This window comes from Otolemur garnettii, unplaced genomic scaffold (assembly GCF_000181295.1).
Source record: "Otolemur garnettii isolate 467f Iridium unplaced genomic scaffold, OtoGar3 scaffold00037, whole genome shotgun sequence".
NCBI lineage: Eukaryota > Metazoa > Chordata > Mammalia > Primates > Galagidae > Otolemur > Otolemur garnettii.
Window position 1 is genome coordinate 5,846,775 of NW_003852432.1, and position 19,465 is coordinate 5,866,239.

General features: G+C 39.6%; 1 protein-coding gene across 3 annotated transcripts in view; it reads left to right on the forward strand.

Annotated features, from left to right (window-relative positions):
- The first annotated feature begins 2,667 nt into the window (after positions 1 to 2,667).
- Positions 2,668 to 19,465, forward strand: part of CADPS2 (calcium dependent secretion activator 2) — a 499,168-nt gene continuing 482,370 nt past the window's right edge. For 2 of the 3 annotated variants that reach the window (XM_023513206.1, XM_023513207.1), the window contains exon 1: positions 2,912 to 3,419. In XM_023513206.1, coding sequence (XP_023368974.1) covers positions 3,075 to 3,419 — 345 coding nt within the window. In that variant the 5' untranslated portion in view covers positions 2,912 to 3,074. Of the gene's footprint in view, positions 3,420 to 19,465 lie in introns of all 3 variants that reach the window. The other variant, XM_003789780.2, reaches the window with a different exon arrangement.

A 19,465-nucleotide genomic window follows, 5' to 3' on the forward strand; every position in this document is an offset into this window, starting at 1 on the left:
CACACAGACACACACACAGACACACATACACACACACATATATCCTATATATATATAGGTTATATATATATATAACCATTTCTTTAGGATATAGTTTACAATTCAAAGCATGGCATCAAGACCAATCCTGAATTTACTCCTGTTTGTTCTCTAGTCTCATCTCCCACATCTTTGAATATAACTTTCACTTCCGTCATAGCAGTTTACTTGCAATTCTCCAAATGGGACAGACAATTACATGCCTTTGTACATGCTGTTCTTCCTGCCTGCAGGGCTCTCACCTTGAGGACTCTGAACCATTCTTTAAGAACTATGTCAGGCATCCTTGGAGCCTTCTCTTACTATTTCCTGAGTTTTTTTTTTTTTTTCTGTATTGCCATTATTTCCCAGGACATTGGAACAACTATGGGGCTACAATCCCAATATTGATTTCTTTTTTTTAAGTTTGTTATTTGTTTTTATTTATTATCCACTTTTTTCTAATTGTTGGGGATTTATTGAGGGTACAGAGAACCAGGTTCCACTGATTGCATTTGTCAGGTAAAGTCCCTATTATAATTATGTCCTGCCTCCAAGAGTGGTGTCATACACCATGAGCCCCACCCCACTCTCCACTCCATTGATTTTCTTTTTTAATAAATTGTTTTCTCATTTCATATTCCTTAACTGATAAACTTCTTAAGCACTGTGTCTTTTTCCAAATACATCCAGGATAGCTTTAACATGTGTTAGTTTCATAATCAATGTATGTTTAATTAATGAAATCCTTAAACATTCTCTTTGCTGTCATTTGGATATTTCTTTAATTTATGTCTCTTAACCATCTTCATTTTCACGGAGAATGTACTACATATGAAGTTCTAAAAATTATTAGATATTTTCCATTGGGATCCCCTAGGCTTGAAGATCTTTGATTTGATAACCATTTTTAATAAGAAAAGAATAAGTGATCATATTAAGTAGTATTAATTAATAAAAGAAACTGAAAAATATACCTTGGTTGGCTGGCAAGAAAAAAGCAATAAAGCTGCTTTATTTAAACTTTACTTCAATTTCCCTAGAAATTAAATTCTTATTTATCAGTTTAATAAACATCGTACATTTAATATAATAATTTATTATGAAGAAAATGGCAATATTTGAAAATACAAAATGGTGCTGAGTTCTTATTCTACTGGTTGCTAGTTCTGTAACCTAAGGAAAGAGGATTTTCTAAGTCTCAGGTTCCTTACCAATGTCGTGGAAGTAAAGAGAAGTGAGACAATGTATGTAAAGAGCTTAGTGCAAAAATCTGGTACAAAAAGCAATCAATAATAATATCATCTGCCTCAGAAGATTATTTTGATGGTGTTATTAAACAGTTTCATAGAGCTTTGCAGACTGCAAATAACAGTTATTATGACTTAAATGAGTAAAATTGTGATTTATCATCTGCCTTGTCAAAAATGAAGCCCTGTCTTGAGATACGTCAGTTTTTGAGATTTCCAGTTTCTTGGCAGTTGGCCATCAGCCCACAGCCGTGCCCTTAGTAAAATAACTTTTATCACTATGGGATCAGTTAAGGATTGACAAATAAGCAAGTTTCCCCCAGAGTAAAAGAGTTGCCTCCTGTCTTTTACCCCACTTAAGGAGAATGGCAGTAAATGCAGAAGGAAAGGATCTCCTGTACCTAACCATGGAAGTGGCCTGTAAAAGCTAACACTGGTAAATATTCGGCTATGCGTTAGACAAGCTCAGAGCTGGTAGTAGTTTCATTTGCCCTGTGTTAACTTCCACTGAGCTTCGTCACTCCCTGCCAGCCTGCCCCCTGCACACTGCACCTTGTGTTGAATGCACTGTTTTGCCCGTTTCTCCCCTCTGTCAGGACTAAGGACACAGAATCACAAAAAGAAACGCCTACGAGGTTCTGGCATCACAAGTGAGCAATGTGGTCAGAAAAGGTAGGGCTCCTGTGCAGCTATGAGACGCCCACTTGAGGCCAAAGCCAGCAGAGACCAAGCGTTGAAAGCTTCAGTGCACCGCGGCCTCGGAAAAGGCTAATTACAGTGACGCATACCCGGCCGTCGCTCACACATTACTGAATAAACGTCTACTATATACAGCCTGTTTTAAGTCAATCTCATCCCAACCCAGAAAATAATAGAGCTATGTTTGAACTGAATCAAAGTGTCATTTTGCAAATATAAAACCTATCTTGTTCTTGCATCTGCAGGGATGAAAGAGTTCAAAAAGTAAACGTCGTGGGTTTTTTTTCTTTCCATTACAGGCCGACTTTTATAAACTGGACTTCAGCATAAAAGTCAAACAGCAGGAGGGCAGGGCGAGAGACTTTTCAAAGTCTCCTCATAATGATATTTGGAGATGATCGGCTCCAGTCCCACTTTTCCGCGCTTGGGATCAACCCTGGGCATCGGGTTCGCGCCTGAGAGAAGTCCCAGGCGCGAGGGTCACCCCTCTCCGTCCTCCTATCCCACTCCCATCTCCCGAGGAGGCCTGAGGAAGGAGAAGATGATGTGTGCGGGGCTCAGGGCAGTCCACGCAGCCCCAGGTGGAGACTCCCCTGCTTTAGCCACTGCGAGCTCCGGGAGCCCAGGCGCCCTGGCCCCGGCTGCGGCGCGCGCACGCGCACTCCGCCGCCCCGCGCCGCGCCGCGCCGCAACCTGCCACTCCACGTGTTGCTAGTTGTAGGCGCCACAGGTTTCCCACCTGCGTCCGAGCGCTCCGGCCACGCCACCTCTGCCGGCGGGTTCCGCGCGGCCGCAGGGCCGGCGCGCCGGGGGGCTGGCGGAGCAGCTCCCCAAGCGCTCAGGCTCGTCCCCCGCGCTAACTCCGCCTATTCAAGCCGGCGGCTCCGCTCCCCCCTCCCAGTCCTCCCGCTCCTGCCCGCCCCTTTCGCCCGGTGGTAGGAAACACTCCTGTGTCTAACTCGACGTGTCCGGAAAGCCCTGGCCAGTTTCCCTTTCGTTCTGCGGCCGCTACTGCCAGCCCAGCGACTCCTCAGGACCTGCGGGTGCAGCCGCCGGGGGTGAGGCGCCTGGGGGCAGCGAGGCGCGCGGCGGGGTCCCCCGAGCACCATGCTGGACCCGTCTTCCAGCGAAGAGGAGTCGGACGAGGGGCTGGAAGAGGAGAGCCGCGATGTGCTGGTGGCGGCGGGCGGCTCGCAGCGAGCGCAGCCGGCCCCGGCTCGGGAAGGGCGGCGGGACGCGCTGGGACGCGCGGGCGGCGGCGGCGGCGGCGCGGCCAGACCCGTGAGCCCGAGCCCCTCGGTGCTCAGCGAGGGACGAGACGAGCCCGAACGGCAGCTGGACGAGGAGCAGGAGCGGAGGATCCGCTTGCAGCTCTACGTCTTCGTGGTGAGGTGCATCGCGTACCCCTTCAACGCCAAGCAGCCCACCGACATGGCTCGGAGGCAGCAGAAGGTGAGTGGCGGGACCCGAGCCTCCTGTCACCACTTCTCCTTGGGGGTTTCTCCTGGGAGACCTCTGGGGTACCTGCCTTCTGTTCTTCCGTGAAATAATCTTTGAGGACAAGACGGTGTTTTCGCACGCCGGGTGTGGGGTAGCAGCGGACCCCTCTTCCCCCCTCAGCGCGGGCTGGCGGGAGCTGTCAGCTCACCATCCGTGAGACCCAGCCCGACCAGCAGCGCCCGCCGCGCCTGTGGTTGCACCCGGCAGGCGCAGCTCTGGCCGGATTAGAATGCAACTCCCATCAACTTTAATTTCTAACAGCAGCGATGCATTCCTGTACCTCCCCATCCAGCCCTACCCCCCACCCCACCCCAGCCCGGCGTGGCGTGGGCTTTGCTCTGGGTCTGAAGGAGCGTGTAGCTAGGTGAAACAGGTGAAGTCTGAGCACTTTTCTTCTGTTAGCGAGAAATCTCCACTAGGGAGAGGTAGAAAATTTCCTCAATGAATAAAAACCAAAGTTTCCTCTACTGCCATAGGACCAGGAGGTCAAATGAACAAACACTGAAGAAGGTATGCAGTTCTGTAAAATAGTCTTGGTCTGGGCAGGCCTGATGAAACGCACTGTTGGTGATTACTTCATAACACAATGCTTTCAGAATGCTTTGTTTTGTTTTATGCTAACTCCCCAAAGAGGTAAGGAATTTGTTTCTCGGGTGAAATGTCTGCTAACTTTAGTTTTAAAACGAGACCCCAGGAGCCTGATGTTCTTGTGGCAGAGGAAGGTAATGAGTCACATCGCCTAAATGGGTAAATGTTTACAATTAGAAACTGTCTAGGAAATTTAGTTAATAGAATGTAGGACATGGAAGGTTCTGTAGAAATCTGACAGTTCCCTCGGTTTGTGACAAGAGATCTAGAGAGATTGTAGTTTGCTCAAGGCATACCTAGACTTACAGACATTTATTAGTTTTCTGTGGTCTTAGCTTCAGCAAATGAGGCATTTTTAGAAATTTGGAGAGATTTTGAATCGACTTGAAATGTAACTGTAGTTCAGAGTAAATGCAATCTCCCTAACCTCCCTAACCCCTCTCAACACCCTCCTACTCCCATTTCACCTTTGAGATTAATTTTTTGAGGTATGCTTGACGTATAAAAAGCTGCACATATATCATGTACACAAAGTGAATTTGGAAGTCAGTGTACCCCTATGAAACTGCCTATAGTTATCAATACTGTATTGTATACGTAAGATCTACTGAAAGTTTTATAAGTGTGCTCACTCAACCTTTAAAAACAAGCACCAACCGGGAAGCAGTTTGGGAATCATTTATACTCTGGGAGTGCTTATGGTATATTTCCCTACAGATCTGGTAACCTAATCCTTCAGGTAGTTCAGAGTCACAGAAAGTTAGAGCTGGTAGGGATTTCCATATCCTCTAGCCAATGCCTCATGTTGGAGAAGAGAAATAAATTGTGGTATCATTCCCTATGCCCAAACCAGTTGGCGTGATTAAACTGACCACCTTTAATGGTCAGTTCTGAATGCTTTGCAGTGTTTGGGTGAGCACTGCACTCCACTCCCATGCATCCCAGACTTCCTAACCAGTTGCTTGTGTTGCATCTTTTCTGAGTTATCCATGTACTCTTCTCAACTCAGGTTAAGTTCAGTAGTCATTCTACTAGTGTAATTTTTGGTATCTATTTTGTAGTATGAATTCATAATAAAGTTTATGTTATCCAGTCTCCAATTTTATCATTCATATTGCATTTAAGCTTGTACTTAGTATACTAAATATAAAAATAATGTTTGGTAAAATTAAGAGGCTGTTGCTCCTTGCACTATTATCCTTGAAGATGCCTTTTACAAAAAGTCATTTACTAGGAGTTGACTTTGCTGTGAAAACTTGTTGCATTTTGTTGATGAAGCAGACTCTCCCTTGGTTGTTTGGTCGTTCAAATAGTGCAGTTTTCCCTGACTCCACCTGTTTAAATAGAATGTTTGTTCAAAATTATTTGAATTGGCAAACAAGTACATTCAACAATACCGCTGAGGAGACTATTGGTGTAGCCTTATCCAGACATTACCAAAAATAATTTTAAACTACAAAAAAAGACACAAAACACTACATATATTCTATGACAAAATAGTTGGAATGGTTAGAAATTTGTATTTTCTAAGTGCTTAGAGCATTGAGTATAAATCAAATTTTATGAATTTTTTTATTTTTTATTAAGATGGATGCCTCATGACAACCTAAGTGTTTACCTTATTCAAAAGCCTCACCCCTTATAGTAACATGCTGCTTGCTAAAGGCAGCTGAAATAATTCTTGGCAGGCTGGTTTCCTCCCAGGGCAAAACGAAATGAGAATTTAACTATGTTCATGTGAATTTGATGCACAAGCCAATAATTAATGCCAAAAACTTACTTTAAGTCTCGAATTATACAGTTGGGTTCTATAAAAGAAGTAACAGGATAATTGCAAAATCACTAATCCATTGTATATTTTTATTCTGTATCTTCAACTAGTCAGACATTCAGTAAAAAGATTTAATAGCTTAAATTGTTGTCATTGAAATGCATATTGCTGCTTACTCACTTCTTTCAACTTTGGAAATTTAGAGACTCAGAAGTTGAGATCTGAAAGGGCCCTCATTTTACAAATGAAGAAAATTAATCACAGAGATAAGAGCTTTACCCTGGAGGCCAGGACTCAGGTTTCTCCTCTGTCAAAATCCTTTCACTCTGTAGGATTGGTGAATCAGAGCTGAGCAGCACTGTTTTTTTTTTTTTTCTTTCTTCACCTGCCTAAAATGGCTCACAAAGCTAGTAAGAGGTTGTGTCCATGAGCTATTGTCCATGAGCTACTGGAGAAAGCTTAATAGAGTTAAATGCACAGTTAACAAACATGTATTTATTTGCTTTTGGCTGGAATATTTCAACTGAGAGGAATAATAGTCGGCCCTCCAATTGACTACTGATGGCTTTCCAGAAATTCTGGGGGTGAGTATGGGCTAGACACTGACAGAATGCTAGATGCCATGTGATCACACCTAAACGAACACATCTAGGCGGGTGTGCATGACAGGAGTATGAGTATGACGTCACAAAGAGCCACTGAAAAATGACTTTGAGAGTGAATGGTGGTTAAACCTGTAATGCTTACCTTTGCTCTCTACTGACCCTGATCATGAACTTTGGATGATTCTAGATCATTGATTAAAGGTGGAATCAGGATGGAAAGTAGAAAAACAATAAGTAAGCAAATCAAGTATAAATAAAGGAAATTCATCATACTTCTGGAAAGCATTGAGACATTGGAGGAAAAAGTAATAGAAGAGTTCCTTGATTTTAGAAGGTAGGGAGGGCCTGGCAAGAATAATGACCAGCATAGAAGAGGTTAAGGACCTTAACTTGTAGGTAGAAGTGAGTTCACAGACTTCAGGTCTAAGTTCATAACTACATTTAAGATGCATATGATAGTTCTGATTAGCCAGATTCTATGGGTTTCTACTCAGTAATCGCTCTGTTCATTATTTTTGTTTTTATTATTAAATTTAGTAAAAGTCAGATGCTGAAAAGAAGCCAACTAATGTTTTAACTAGAAATAATGAGGAGGGAATTAAAAACATTAAAATGGTACCTAGTAACTTTCCGTATGATTCATATACCCATGTTCTTTATGGTTCAACATGCTTTGCCCCTGAATCACGCTGAATGGTACCTTATTAAACCTTTTTGGGTCATCACTCCCACCACTTTGTATGATTTTCCATGATAGAATCTTAAGTTTGAGAATGTATATAAATAATGCTGTGGGGTTGCAGATGGTGGGGAGGTAGTAGACTTGAGTAAACTTGATCTGGAAGAGAGCACTGTGGAGAAATAACACACAGTAGGCTTTGTGCCTCCAACTCTGATCTGAACGTTGTGCAGTAAAATGGCCATCTCTGTCTCCCTCCGGAAGCAGTAGTTACGTTTTTATTTACCTATTTGTTTGTTTGTTTTTAATCTTATGGTTTCTGAGTGATCTCCAAGCTCAGGAAAAGAACCGGATTTATTAAATTTGAGCTATGGTCCTACAAAGGCTGAAAATCCCTTTTCTTGTGACAGGTGCATTGTACCTTAACGTTGTGTTGCCCTTTGGGCCTTTTATAACACTATCAATCAATGTCTGATGTCTGATGTCTGTTCTGAGCACATGTGGGCATGACATATAAGAACTTAGCAAGTGTCTGTTGCGTACAGGTAAGTCTCCGATTCAGTCCATGCCTTAAAGGGTTAGTGAGGTCTAAGACAGAGGAAAACTAATATAAAGGCAAAGGAAAGGGGCTTCTACTTTTCTGTGGAGTTGCTAAGCATATTTTGAGACTGCCAGAGTTCACCTCATCTTTCTAAAGAAGACTGTAAAAATGATAAAACCTGTTGATATAGAACTGATGACTTTGAAGTGACACTTTCCTAAGGCCACTACCAAACCCCAGAGACAAGTAAGCAGCATGGGATCTCACAGTGTGCCTTGTTTTCTTGCTGGCAGGTTTCCAGCAGATCCAGTGATAGTCTCCAATGCCATGCTCTTGATGGAGCTAGCATCATCTATCCTTTGTGCTCCTTGGGTTTTGATACATTGTGGTGCAACTATAGAAAAGATGGGTTATAGGGTTTGCTGCTGTTAATAATAGGAAAGGCCTTGTCCTGTGGGGAGTGAATGGGAAACCACACATTAAGTAAAACGGGAGACTGGACTTCATACAGTATCTCAGAGAAAAAAATGCTTATTGCTCCCCCCGATTCTTCTCACCCTCCACAGGGTACCCGGAGATCACAGCACTTAATTGGGAGGAGTGAGTTGTGCTAATGACAACTCAAGCCGATTAAGCGACAGTGGCGTTTGCTGCTTTCTTTCCAAAATGAAATCAACTAATTTTGATATGTAATGGCTACTGTAAAGATCTACAGTGGCTACTGTAGATCACAGTAAAGTGATCTAAGATATGTTGTATGTTTTTTCCCTTGTCAGGTTTTGTTTTGTTTTATAATGGAAACAGCTCTCTTAGTTTGTATTCTGACAAGATAAACAATATAGTTTGTGAGATGTTTCAAAGTGAAATTCAAAAGGTGGACTGCCAGAAAATAAAGTATGGGAATTCTGAGTAGGAATCTTCCCAGTTGTCATTTGCTAGTGAGGCAGACCACTTTTGAGATATTTTGTTACTTTATAGCATTTCAAATTTATTGAGATCTTTGGGGAGGAAGAGATGGGTTTCAGAATGTTATGATACTTCTATTTCAGGTTTTAGGCTAGGCTAGGTCTAATAATTGTAAATAGTAGACATATCATGGGTCAAATGATGTTATTTCTTAGAATCTGAATAATATTCAAGCATCACATTATGGAACTGTTGTTCAAAAATGTCATTTTCTGTCCACTGTGTTTTAAATTTAAAGACTTTGATATGATTTCCTTTAGAAAGAAAAAAAAAAAAAAGTGGTGATTCTTACCTTGGCTGCATGTTAGAATCACCTGGAGAGCTTTTTTAAAAAATCTCATTATTCAGGTTGTACCCTCCACTAATTAAATTAGTCTCAGGGGATGTAGTCTTAAAGCTTCTCAGGGAGTTTCGGTGTGTCGCCAAGGTGGAAAACCACTGTTCTAAAGAGAACTACAGAAAAATGGCTTATTTTCACCTAGGCATGGTGAAACTATTTGCAGTAATGAGTGAGATGACAGAGTAATTAAAATGATAGTCTATATTAAGGAACAAAAAGCACAATTAAATAATACTCTATAAGTTTGTTGGGCCAATACCGTGGAAAGGCCAGTGCATATTTATTTAGACTTTTAAATAGTCTTTAATTAGGTGATGTGCTGGAGGCTTTTAAATTACATTGGCAGTTGTGTAAATTTATTCATTATAAAACCACAGATAAATCACCCCATTAGCAACAGAAAATAAATATTGGACACTGAGCGTGAGTGTTGCTTTCCATTTCAAAATGAACTTGGAAAGAGAATATAGAAAAATCTCAGAGTTGGAGCTGATGCTGAGTAGTTCCTAACTGAACAGTACATTTCACGGTGGTCTTACCAGATCTTTAATAGGCTGAGTGTTTCCTCAGCGTATGCATACAGGCATTTCAGAAAGTAAGCTTTAAAAGGCGTTCTCATGTAATCATCTCATTAAATAATTAAAACTATTAAAGAAGAATTGATCTAAGTTCTGCTAGCTCCAAAATTCTAATATTAGATGAATAGTAAGGAAGAGTCTTTCTTTTCTTCACATTGCTTTAAAATAAGTAAATAACTATTGGTTTGTGTTTGGGAGCCTCTAATTTATACAGTATAATTATTATTATTATTTTGCAGTTTTTGGCCAGGGCTGGGTTTGAACCTGCCACCTCCAGCATATGGGGCCAGCGCCTTACTCCTTTGAGCCATAGGTGCTGCCCTATAGAGCATTATTGATGTTCTGCTTTGCTTTTTGAAACCTTACACATTACTTTGTAAACTTTATGGTTTGAATATTTTCATTTATAACTTTCAAGTTGGTGATGAATTTTTATAACAGAAATGTGACTGGGGCAAAGGGCTTGAACAATTTTGAGGCTGTATTTGTCAATCAGATAGCTGAGCTACTGAGTTTGTTCCTTCCTTTGTGATTGGTTGTGAGGGTGAATTTTTGTGTGTTTATAGTCTAGTATCCCTTTCCCACTTTTCTAGTGAAATTTTGATTTTATTAATTGATGTGAACCCTTTAGCAATATATGTATGAAGGGTATCATATGAAGGGTGGAGTATTCCTTTGTGGAGTATGTGACTATTGTCTGTCTTTCTTCCTTTCCTTTCCCCCTTCCTTTCCTTCCTTCCCTTCTCTCTCTCTCTTTCTCTCTTTTTTTTCTTTCATTTGAGACAGTCTCACTTAGTCACTCTCAGTAGAGTGCCATAACACAGTAGCTCACAGCAACCTCAAATTCTTGGGCTCAAGTGATCCTCTTGTCTCAGCCTCCTGAGTACATGGGACTTCAGGCACCTGTTACAGTGCCTGGCTATTTTTCTAGAGACAGGGTCTTGCTATTGCTTAGGCTGGTCTTGAACTCCTGAGCTCAAGCAGTCCACCCACCTCGGCCTCCCAGAGTGCAAGGATTACAGGCGTGAGCTACCACACCCAGCCTTGCATTCTCTGTTTTAAAAAGTATTCATTAGAGCTGCCAAATTATCTGGGTTTCACAGATGTACTTGTTAACTTTATAAGTTCTGTTTTATGAGTCAGTAGTTTCTGTCCTTCCTTTGTGTTTCCTTTAGAGTTTTTTTAAAAAGAGGACTAAGGGAGGGGTAGCCAGAGTAAGAAAGTGGCCCTTTAATCTGACTTCTTGGTCAGGATGCTTACTTTATTTTCTGCTTTTCATAGTAAGATAATGAAAATATACAAAGCTATGAATTTACCTCTGAGTACATTTTGGCATCAATACATATGTTATATTAAAAACTAATTTTGGGCAGCACCTGTGGCTCAAAGTAGTAGAGCGCTGGCCCCATATACCGGAGGTGGTGGGTTCAAACTTGGCCCCAGCCAAAAACTGCACACACACACACAAAAACAAAACAAAACTTATTTTTATGTAAAAATTTAATCTTATTTCAGATGTTTTTTCTTGAACCCATATTGACATAGTTAATTAGAAGAATAATTTTAAAATTTCAACTGTTGAGTTTGTTTTCTCTTTAATAATAGACTTATAATTTTTTGTTGACAGAGCATATAGTTGGCTGAACTATTCTTGGCATTGTTATTTTTAGTTTTGTTATTTTTTCCATCGCAAATTTGACTTTAAGATTAAAGGTTGGCTATATCTAATAATTAATATGATTGTAGTAATCGTTTCTATGTTATATCTTCTTTGAGTAAATTATACTATCGAAATTATATTTTTGCCTTTATAACCATGTTTAACTGATATGTTTTGATACCAGACTCATAGTAATATAAAGATTCATGAGTATATTCTTAGAGTCAGTGAAATGTAGTTTTCTGAGATCTGTTTAGTATGTGTGTTAGATAAGGATTCTATTTTGTCCAGATTTAACATTGAAACTACTGTCTTCTAGTGGAGTTTGTCAGAGATTGGTAAGTATCTCTATTATAGATACCCTCATGTCCATATATTCACCTAGGTGTACATTTAGTACAAACATGTGTACACCTGTACATCTGATAGGTGTACACATGCACATTTCTGGATTATTGTGTACTGAGGAAAATTATTTCATATGATTTTTGTCTAGTCTTTAATAGTGGAGTTTGAAACATTTTATAAGTCCTTATTGATGTATTTAATCTTACTGTTTTCCATTATGTTCAGCATGTTCTGTTTCCTTTGATTTTTGCTTTATATCTTTTGCTATCTAGACACCATTTTCATAATGTATCTGGAGATGGAGTGTTAGATAGTGTGAGAGAGGGGTTGCTTTCTCCAGATATGGTCCTCAGGGTGGCTTTTGGCTCCCTTTATTGTAGGGCATTTCTGCTGTCTTATCCTGGGGGTGGGGGTAGGCAGAGTGATGATAGAGATCATCCTCATCGTCATGCTTGCTATTCTGATGCAACGGGAGAACACATGTGTGTAGAGAAGCAACATCTCCAATTTTATCCATGGGTTATAAAATTAATGGACATGCCTCTGGCAATTGGGTTACAGCTTCATATTTAGTCTATAGTGTTGTTACCCTATTTTTAAAAATATGTATATTTCTGGATTTGCATGGAATTTTTTATTAGAAGGTGGGGAAAAATAAGTTCTGCTACCAGGAAGACTATAATCTTACTATTTTAACATATTTAGGGAAATATATTCCAAATTTTATTTAAAGAGATGAGAGTCTTAATTTGGTTCTTTAGAAAAAAAAATTCTCAGACTAAAAATACTGCTTTAGCTAAAAAGGCTTACAAAATGCTGAATATCATCAGAAAAAAATTCTGAAATATAACAAGACAACTCTAGCCTACGCTTGGGAAGCTCTTGTTTTCTTAACCAGAATTGCATCTGTTCTTGAGCAGTAGTAAGTAGGAAACTTGAGATGATGCCCATTCTTCTTCTCTCATCCTTGCTTCGACTAGGTTCACTCTGCTTACATTTTTTATAATAGTCTGCTATATAAATTTCCATTTGAATAAATGTTTCTATTTATAGTTGTAGCCCAATATACCTAAAATGTCAGGTGCCAAATTATCAAATAAGTATGAAAAATTAAAGTTCTATGATTCAAGTGTGTAGTTCTACAAGAATTCCCGTAAAGACTGATCACCAAATCTTAGAATCCTGGGCTTTGAATTTTTTTCCCCTTTCCTTTTTGTCCCTTAAAACTATTGAAGAGATCAGTGATACAGAGATATACACGTTAATCCACCATAGATCTTGCTGTAAGAAATTGGCATCTAATAGGTGAGATGTTGCATCTGTAATCCTGCAAATAAGAACAGATTGGAAAGTCAATTGTCTGGAGCTCGAGGAAGGGATTTGGGCACAGGAGTCAAACTGGAGAGTTGTCTCATGGATAGTGATTGTCAGATGGCGTTTGGATGATGAGTCACAGAAAAAGGAAATTTAGTAAGAAGATTTTAATGACTGACCTTAAAGAACTTCAGTATTTAAGACAGGAGAGAGGCTGACCTGGAAAAGAAAATGGAGAAGGAAGAGCCAGATATATAAGTAGAAAGCTAAGATGATCAGGATGACAGAAACTAAGGAAATAGCTGCTTAACAGAGGGAGGAGAAAACAATGCCAAGTGCTCTTGAGTGGTCAAGTAAGACAGGAATTGAAAATGTTAATTGGACACAGCAACATGGAGATGACCCCAACATTGGTGCCTCTAGGAACTCGTTTTGGGCTTCATTTCACACAAGCCATTTTTTCATACATCAACTTTCCTAAGCTATATTTTGTATGCTGAATTCAGCCTTTCTTTCTTTAGCTGATGAACAGCTTGAGTTATAACTTGGTGCTTTGGTACTCAACAATTAAGCTTCAGCAGAATCGCCCTTCTCTGTGCTTTTCTGTGGGGGAGAAACTATATAAAAATGTGTGTACATACATATGTATTTGTTGTGCTTTTGTTTTATGAAAGCAAATTTAAAACTGATAAGCATTAGGTTTCAAATGTGGCTCAGCTGAGACAAAGATCAGGAAGCATACTGCAAATAGACATCTCTGACATTAATTGGGTACTATTAGGTTTAGTTCGTTTTCATTTCAGTTGTGAATGAAAAGAGCAAACTCAAAGAATTGTGCAGATGCTGGAATACATAAAAAGTAGAATGAAACCAGGTTATTTGCAATACTTTTTTTTTTTTTTTTTAGCTCAGTGATAATCTCTCTCTCCCCTCCTCCATTCTCTTCTTTCTTAGACTTTGTCTTCAATTTTCCATCTTGTTATGATAAACTTATCCATAGTAGAGTAGGAGTCTTTCCTTCCTTTTTCTTTCTAAATTGATGTCTCTTCATCTGTGAAATGGTTAATACTTAAGTGAGCTGCTATGATGATTTGTAAAATAATTTCTGAAAATCATCTAATATAGTGCCTGGTATGGAGTATGTCTCTGAAGAGTGACTTTTAAATTTTCCTAATAATTTATATCTGGGGAAAATCATATTATAAAGCATATTGCATTTAATCAACAAATATTGAGGCACTATTTGCACAGATGTTCTGTGGGAGGCACTCTTTTGGGCACTTGAATATAGCTGTGGACAAGATAGCCCTTTTGAAATTTATTTTTATTTGAAAAAATAATTGTGTTTAGTTATGGGGTACAAGGTGATGTTTTGATCTATGCATAGACCGCAGAAAGATTCAGTCATGATAATTAACATATCCATCACCTCGCAAACCTACTTTTGGGGTGAGGAGATTAAAAAATCTATTCTTTTAGCAATTTGGAAGTATACCATACATTATTATTAACTTTAGTCACCCTGCAGTGTATATAGGTCACTAAAATTATTCCTCCAGTCTAACTGAAACTTCGCAACTTTTGATCAACCTTTCCTCTCTCTCCATCCTTCCTCCTCCCTTTCCCCCAGCTCTGGTAATCATCTTTCTACTCTGTTTCTATGCATGCATATTTACAATTGTTTTAACTTCTTTATGAATTGACCCCTTCATGTTATACAGTGACCTTTGTTTTTACAGTTTTCAACTTAAAGTGCATTTTATCTAGTAAAGTGTAGCTACCCTACTTTCTATTTGCATGGATAATATTTTTTTTTTTTTTTTCAGTTTTTGGCTGGGGCTGGGCTTGAACCCACCACCTCCGGCATATGGGGCCAGCGCCCTACCCCTTTGAGCCACAGGTGCCGCCCGGCATGGATTATCTTTTTCCTTCACTTTCAGTTTGTGTGTGTCCTTAGAGAAGAAATTGGTCTCTTTGAGGCCGCATTTAGTTGGGTGTTTTTTATTCATTCAGGCACCTGATGTCTTTTGATTGGATAATTTAATCTATTTACATTCAAATTAATTATTGATAGGTAGGGACTTAACTATTCCATTTAATTATTTGTTTTCTGGTTCATTTGTAGATGCGTTGTTCCTCTGTTCCTCCCTTTCTGTCTTCCTTTGTGGTTTGATATTTCAATTTCTGTGGTAGTGTGCTTCACATTCTCTCTTTTTATCCTTTGTGTTTGCTAAGGGTGTTTGTTTTGTGGTTCCCATGAGGCTTACATAAAGTATCTTATACTCATAACAGGATGTTTTAAGTTCACAGTAACTTTGATCACTTATACAGACTCTATACTTTTACTCCCCCCAACAATTTATTTCTGATGCTACATTTTGTATCTTTTATTGTTTGTATCCCTTAAACAAATGATTGTAGCTCTAGTTATTTTTAATAGTTTTGTCTTTTAACCTTCATACTGGAGATATAATTGGTTTCCATACCACTGGGACAGTATGAGAATGTTGTGAGATTTATTAGATACTTTTACCAATATGTTTGTTTATATGTGTGTGTGTGTTTGTTTTTGTTGTTTGTTTTTTTGCAATTTTTGGCCCAGGGCAAGGTTTGAACCTGCCACCTCCGGTATGTGGGGCTGGCATCCTACTCCTTTGAGCCACAGGTGCCGCCCAGTAAGTTTTACGTTTTTATGTTTTTGCTTGTCAATATTTTCCTTCAGCTTGAAGGGCTGTTTTTAAACATTTTCTGTGAGGGAGGTCTAGTAGTGATAAATTCCCTCAGCTTTTTGTTTGTCCAAGAAATTTTTTCTATCCCCTTTGTTTTGGAAGATTTCTGGGTATAATATCCTTGGTAAGCGGCTTGGTTTTCTTTCAGGTTTTTGACTGTATCATCCAATCCCCTTCTGGCTTTCAGGGTTTCTGTTGAAAAAAATCTGATAGTCTTACGAAGGTAACTTTTTATGTAACAAGTCACTTTCTCTTGTAGCTCTTTGTCTTTAACTTTAAATTTTTATTTTATTTTCCAATTTGATTATAACACGTCTTGTTATAGATTTCTTTGGATTCGTCAGATTTAGTTCTTCATTGAGGTTCCTGAATCTAGATTTCTTATTCCTTTTCAAGTCTTGAGAAGTTTTCAGCTATTATTTCTTTGAATATATTCTCTATCCTTCTCTTTCTTTTTTCTCTTTCTGGTACTCTGGTACCTGCATACATTATTCAGCTTGATGGAGTCCTGTGAGTCCCTTAGGCTGTCTACACTCTTTTTTTCACTCTCATTTATTTTTGCTTCTCAGATTTGGTGATTCCTAATGACCTGTCTTCAAGTTTTCTAATCTTGTTTTTTGCTTGATCTAGTCTTATGTGAACTCCTCCTTTGAATTTTTGAGTTCAGTTATTCTTCAGCTCAATGATTTTGTTCAGAACTTTTTAATATTCTCTCTGTTGAAATTCTGAGTTTATTCTTTATTCTTGGTAAGCATCCTTAGGACTAGTTTTTAAATTCCCTGTCAGGAAAGACATACATCTCCCATTTCATTAGGATCAGTTTCTAGATGTTTATCTTGTTTTTTAATTTGGAATATATTTCTCTGTTTCTTTATTTTCCTTGATTCTTTCTATTGGTTTCTGCACATTGGATAAGAAAACCACCTTTTTCTGTCTTGTTATGCTGATCTTGCATAAAAGATGTTTCTTTCCAAGCAGTCTATTAAGAGATTCTAGATTCTAAGCTATTTGTGTTTGTCCAACCTGCTTTGTTCTTAGTGGCCCCTTTCCCCCAATTAGATTGTCCAGTTGTATGGATGATATGAGAAGGGTGGATAGAAGGAGACCCCTTGGGATACAGATAGAGAGGTTGGAGTATCACATATGTGTTCTAGTTTCTTATTTCTTTGTAGAGAAACTGACAGCCAGAGTTTATCTCCTACTCAGTCTGCCCTACATCAAGAAGAGAGTCTAAGACAGATAGCTGCGCTCCTGATCCCTTGGGTCATTTTTAAGCTTGGAAGATGATGGCTAGACATTTGGAAGTTTAAAGGCACCTTTTTATTCTCAGCAGTACAGCATTCCATCAGTTCCCAGGGATGGTTTATTTGGGAGCCAGTCATTCAGGTGAAGGCTGTAAAAGGTGGGGTACTTAATGCATGCAGAAACTACTTTCAGGGAGAGTCCACCAAGATGAATTTATTGCTCTGGCAAGTCCAGGAGTTCCCACTCTTCTGTTCAAACAAGCAGAAGTTTCACATCTTCCTAGTACCAGGAGTTTCCATTGAAGTAAGTCAGTGAGGATGGGGTAGGGAGTGCCTACTTCCCCCTTTGGGGACTAGGAAGAGGTACCCTCACTTCCTTACAATGAGACATTGAAAACATTTATGTCAGGAGCAAGCCAGGGAAGAAGGCTCAAGGAATATTGTTCCTCTGTTCTTGCTGTCAGAGGCCTCCCACCTCTTTACATGGAGATATTTTCCATGGGGGCAGAATTGTTCTTAGAGCAATGGAGGTGCCATGCATCCTTTCTAAGCTCAGAGAAGTTCGTTTTTTATTTGTGATTTTGGCTTCCAGATATTTGATTATTGAAGGGCAAAACTGCAGAGATCTGCTAGAAAAACATGCAGCCCAAAATCCTTTCCAGGGCAAAGGTTGGTTTAGGTTGATCCTTGGGGCTACAGCAACTGGCAATGCTCACATAGTTCAAAACCACTTTTGTTGTTTGTGCTTGAGAGAGATCTTCTGATGCCATCTCTCTGACGCTCCTCAAGTATGGTGATTTATGAGCCAAGCCCTCAGTAGAGACTGAGCACTATGTATGTGGTACAAGCCCCTTTCCCTTTGGGAGTTGAAGTTTTCCTCCTGATTATGGGACATTGTGCTCAGGGTAGGGTTAGTGTGCCAGTGTATCTCAGCTTTTTCTACCTGCCTTTATATAAGTATTTTCTCAGTATCTTGTGTGTAGGAATTCTTCAACCGGATTGTTTCTCTTGGAGAGAATTGATTCCCTGGTGCATCTTTGGGAGGAAGGATAGTCAAGAACCTCCTATTCCATCAGGTTGCTCAAGGTAGAGTTTTTGAAGCATATATTTTAGTTGAAGAGAGAGCCATGCAACAGGTATATGCCTATCCATTCCTATTATGGAAGGGATTTTGATGTCAGTAGCTGTTGGAGATAGGGTGGTCCTAGAAAGCCTCTTAAAGAAGTGGTTGTTGAGCAAGACTTGAATTAAGCGAAGGATTAAGCCACTTGGAGATGGAAGAAGAGTATTCAAGATGTCACTAAAAGCAAGTGCAAAAAGCCCTGTGATGGAATAAAACAGGCTTTTCTTATAAGAGCACAGCAGTGCAGGTTAGCGTGATGTGAATAGAAGGAAGTGGGAGAAAATGAATATGGACAGATAGATAGAGGCTAGCTTATGTAAATAGGCTGTGGTACGGTGTTCAGAATTTCAGGGACAGAAAGCCATTTGGGTTCAGGAAATGATCTGATTAGGATTCTAAAAGATCTCTTTGTCTGATCTGAGAATGGACAGTACCACCACATGACACAACTCTGGGAACACTGTTTGTGTGGAATTTGAAGTACCCCCTTACAGTTGCACAGCCTTGAGAGTAGACTCGAGGGGCAAGAGTGGAAGCAGGAAGACCAGTTTGGAGGCTTTGGCAATGGATATTGTTTGAATGGCTGGTAGCCTGAAAAATAATACAAAATTTAGGTAGGAAATATTTACCCACCATTATTTAATTAAGTTCATAAATACATAAAAATGAACAATTGGGTAAAACAATGCTATTTTGAGTTTGCTGCATAGCTAAAAATATTTAACCTATTTTATTAAAATCATAAATACAGTATGTTTATATGGGGAAAAAATCTCAGCCTTGCATACTTTACAGAAGAAAGCAATAGTTCTCAACCTCACTTTTCCTCATTCCCAGCCAAGTTCCCAGAGAGTGACCTTTAAACTCTTAATTATTAATTATATTTTTCTGAAAAAATGCTTCAAAAATCAAAATAAGAGGGCTGCCCCACTCTTCCTCATTCACCTTTTATTATTTTTTATTTTAAAGACTTACACTATAGCAGAACTTCCTGTATAGGAATCCCTCACTATGAGGGATTTAGTTCACTCACTGGAGCATCTGGCTCCTCTTTCTTGTACTTGGAATATGGTTATTTATCATTATTGGCTTTGGCTAGTAGAATTTGATATGTTCTCCCCTTCTTAAGGGCAGAGGAATTGTTAGTTGGGTACATGGCTGTCCAGCTGAAAATGACCTTTCTCATCATCTCCTCTTCCCCTGTGCAGTGGGATTGAACATCATGGTCCTCAGAGAATGTGGGTTGAGAACACAGCCCTGGGGAATACCTGCTTTATTTCTCCCATGTGAAAATAGGACCCGATCCCTTAGCACCATCAGTCTTAATGAGGAACTGCCGAGGAAATTCCCCTGAGAGGGAAGAAACAGGTTCTCCCTGGTCTCTCCCCCTTCTACTGGCTGGAATATTACTGCCCTGGTAGCAGGAGTTAGAGCACTCATTTGGAATATTACTGTCCCTGTAGCAGGAGTTAGAGCACTCATTTAGAATATTACTGCCCCTGTAGCAGGAGT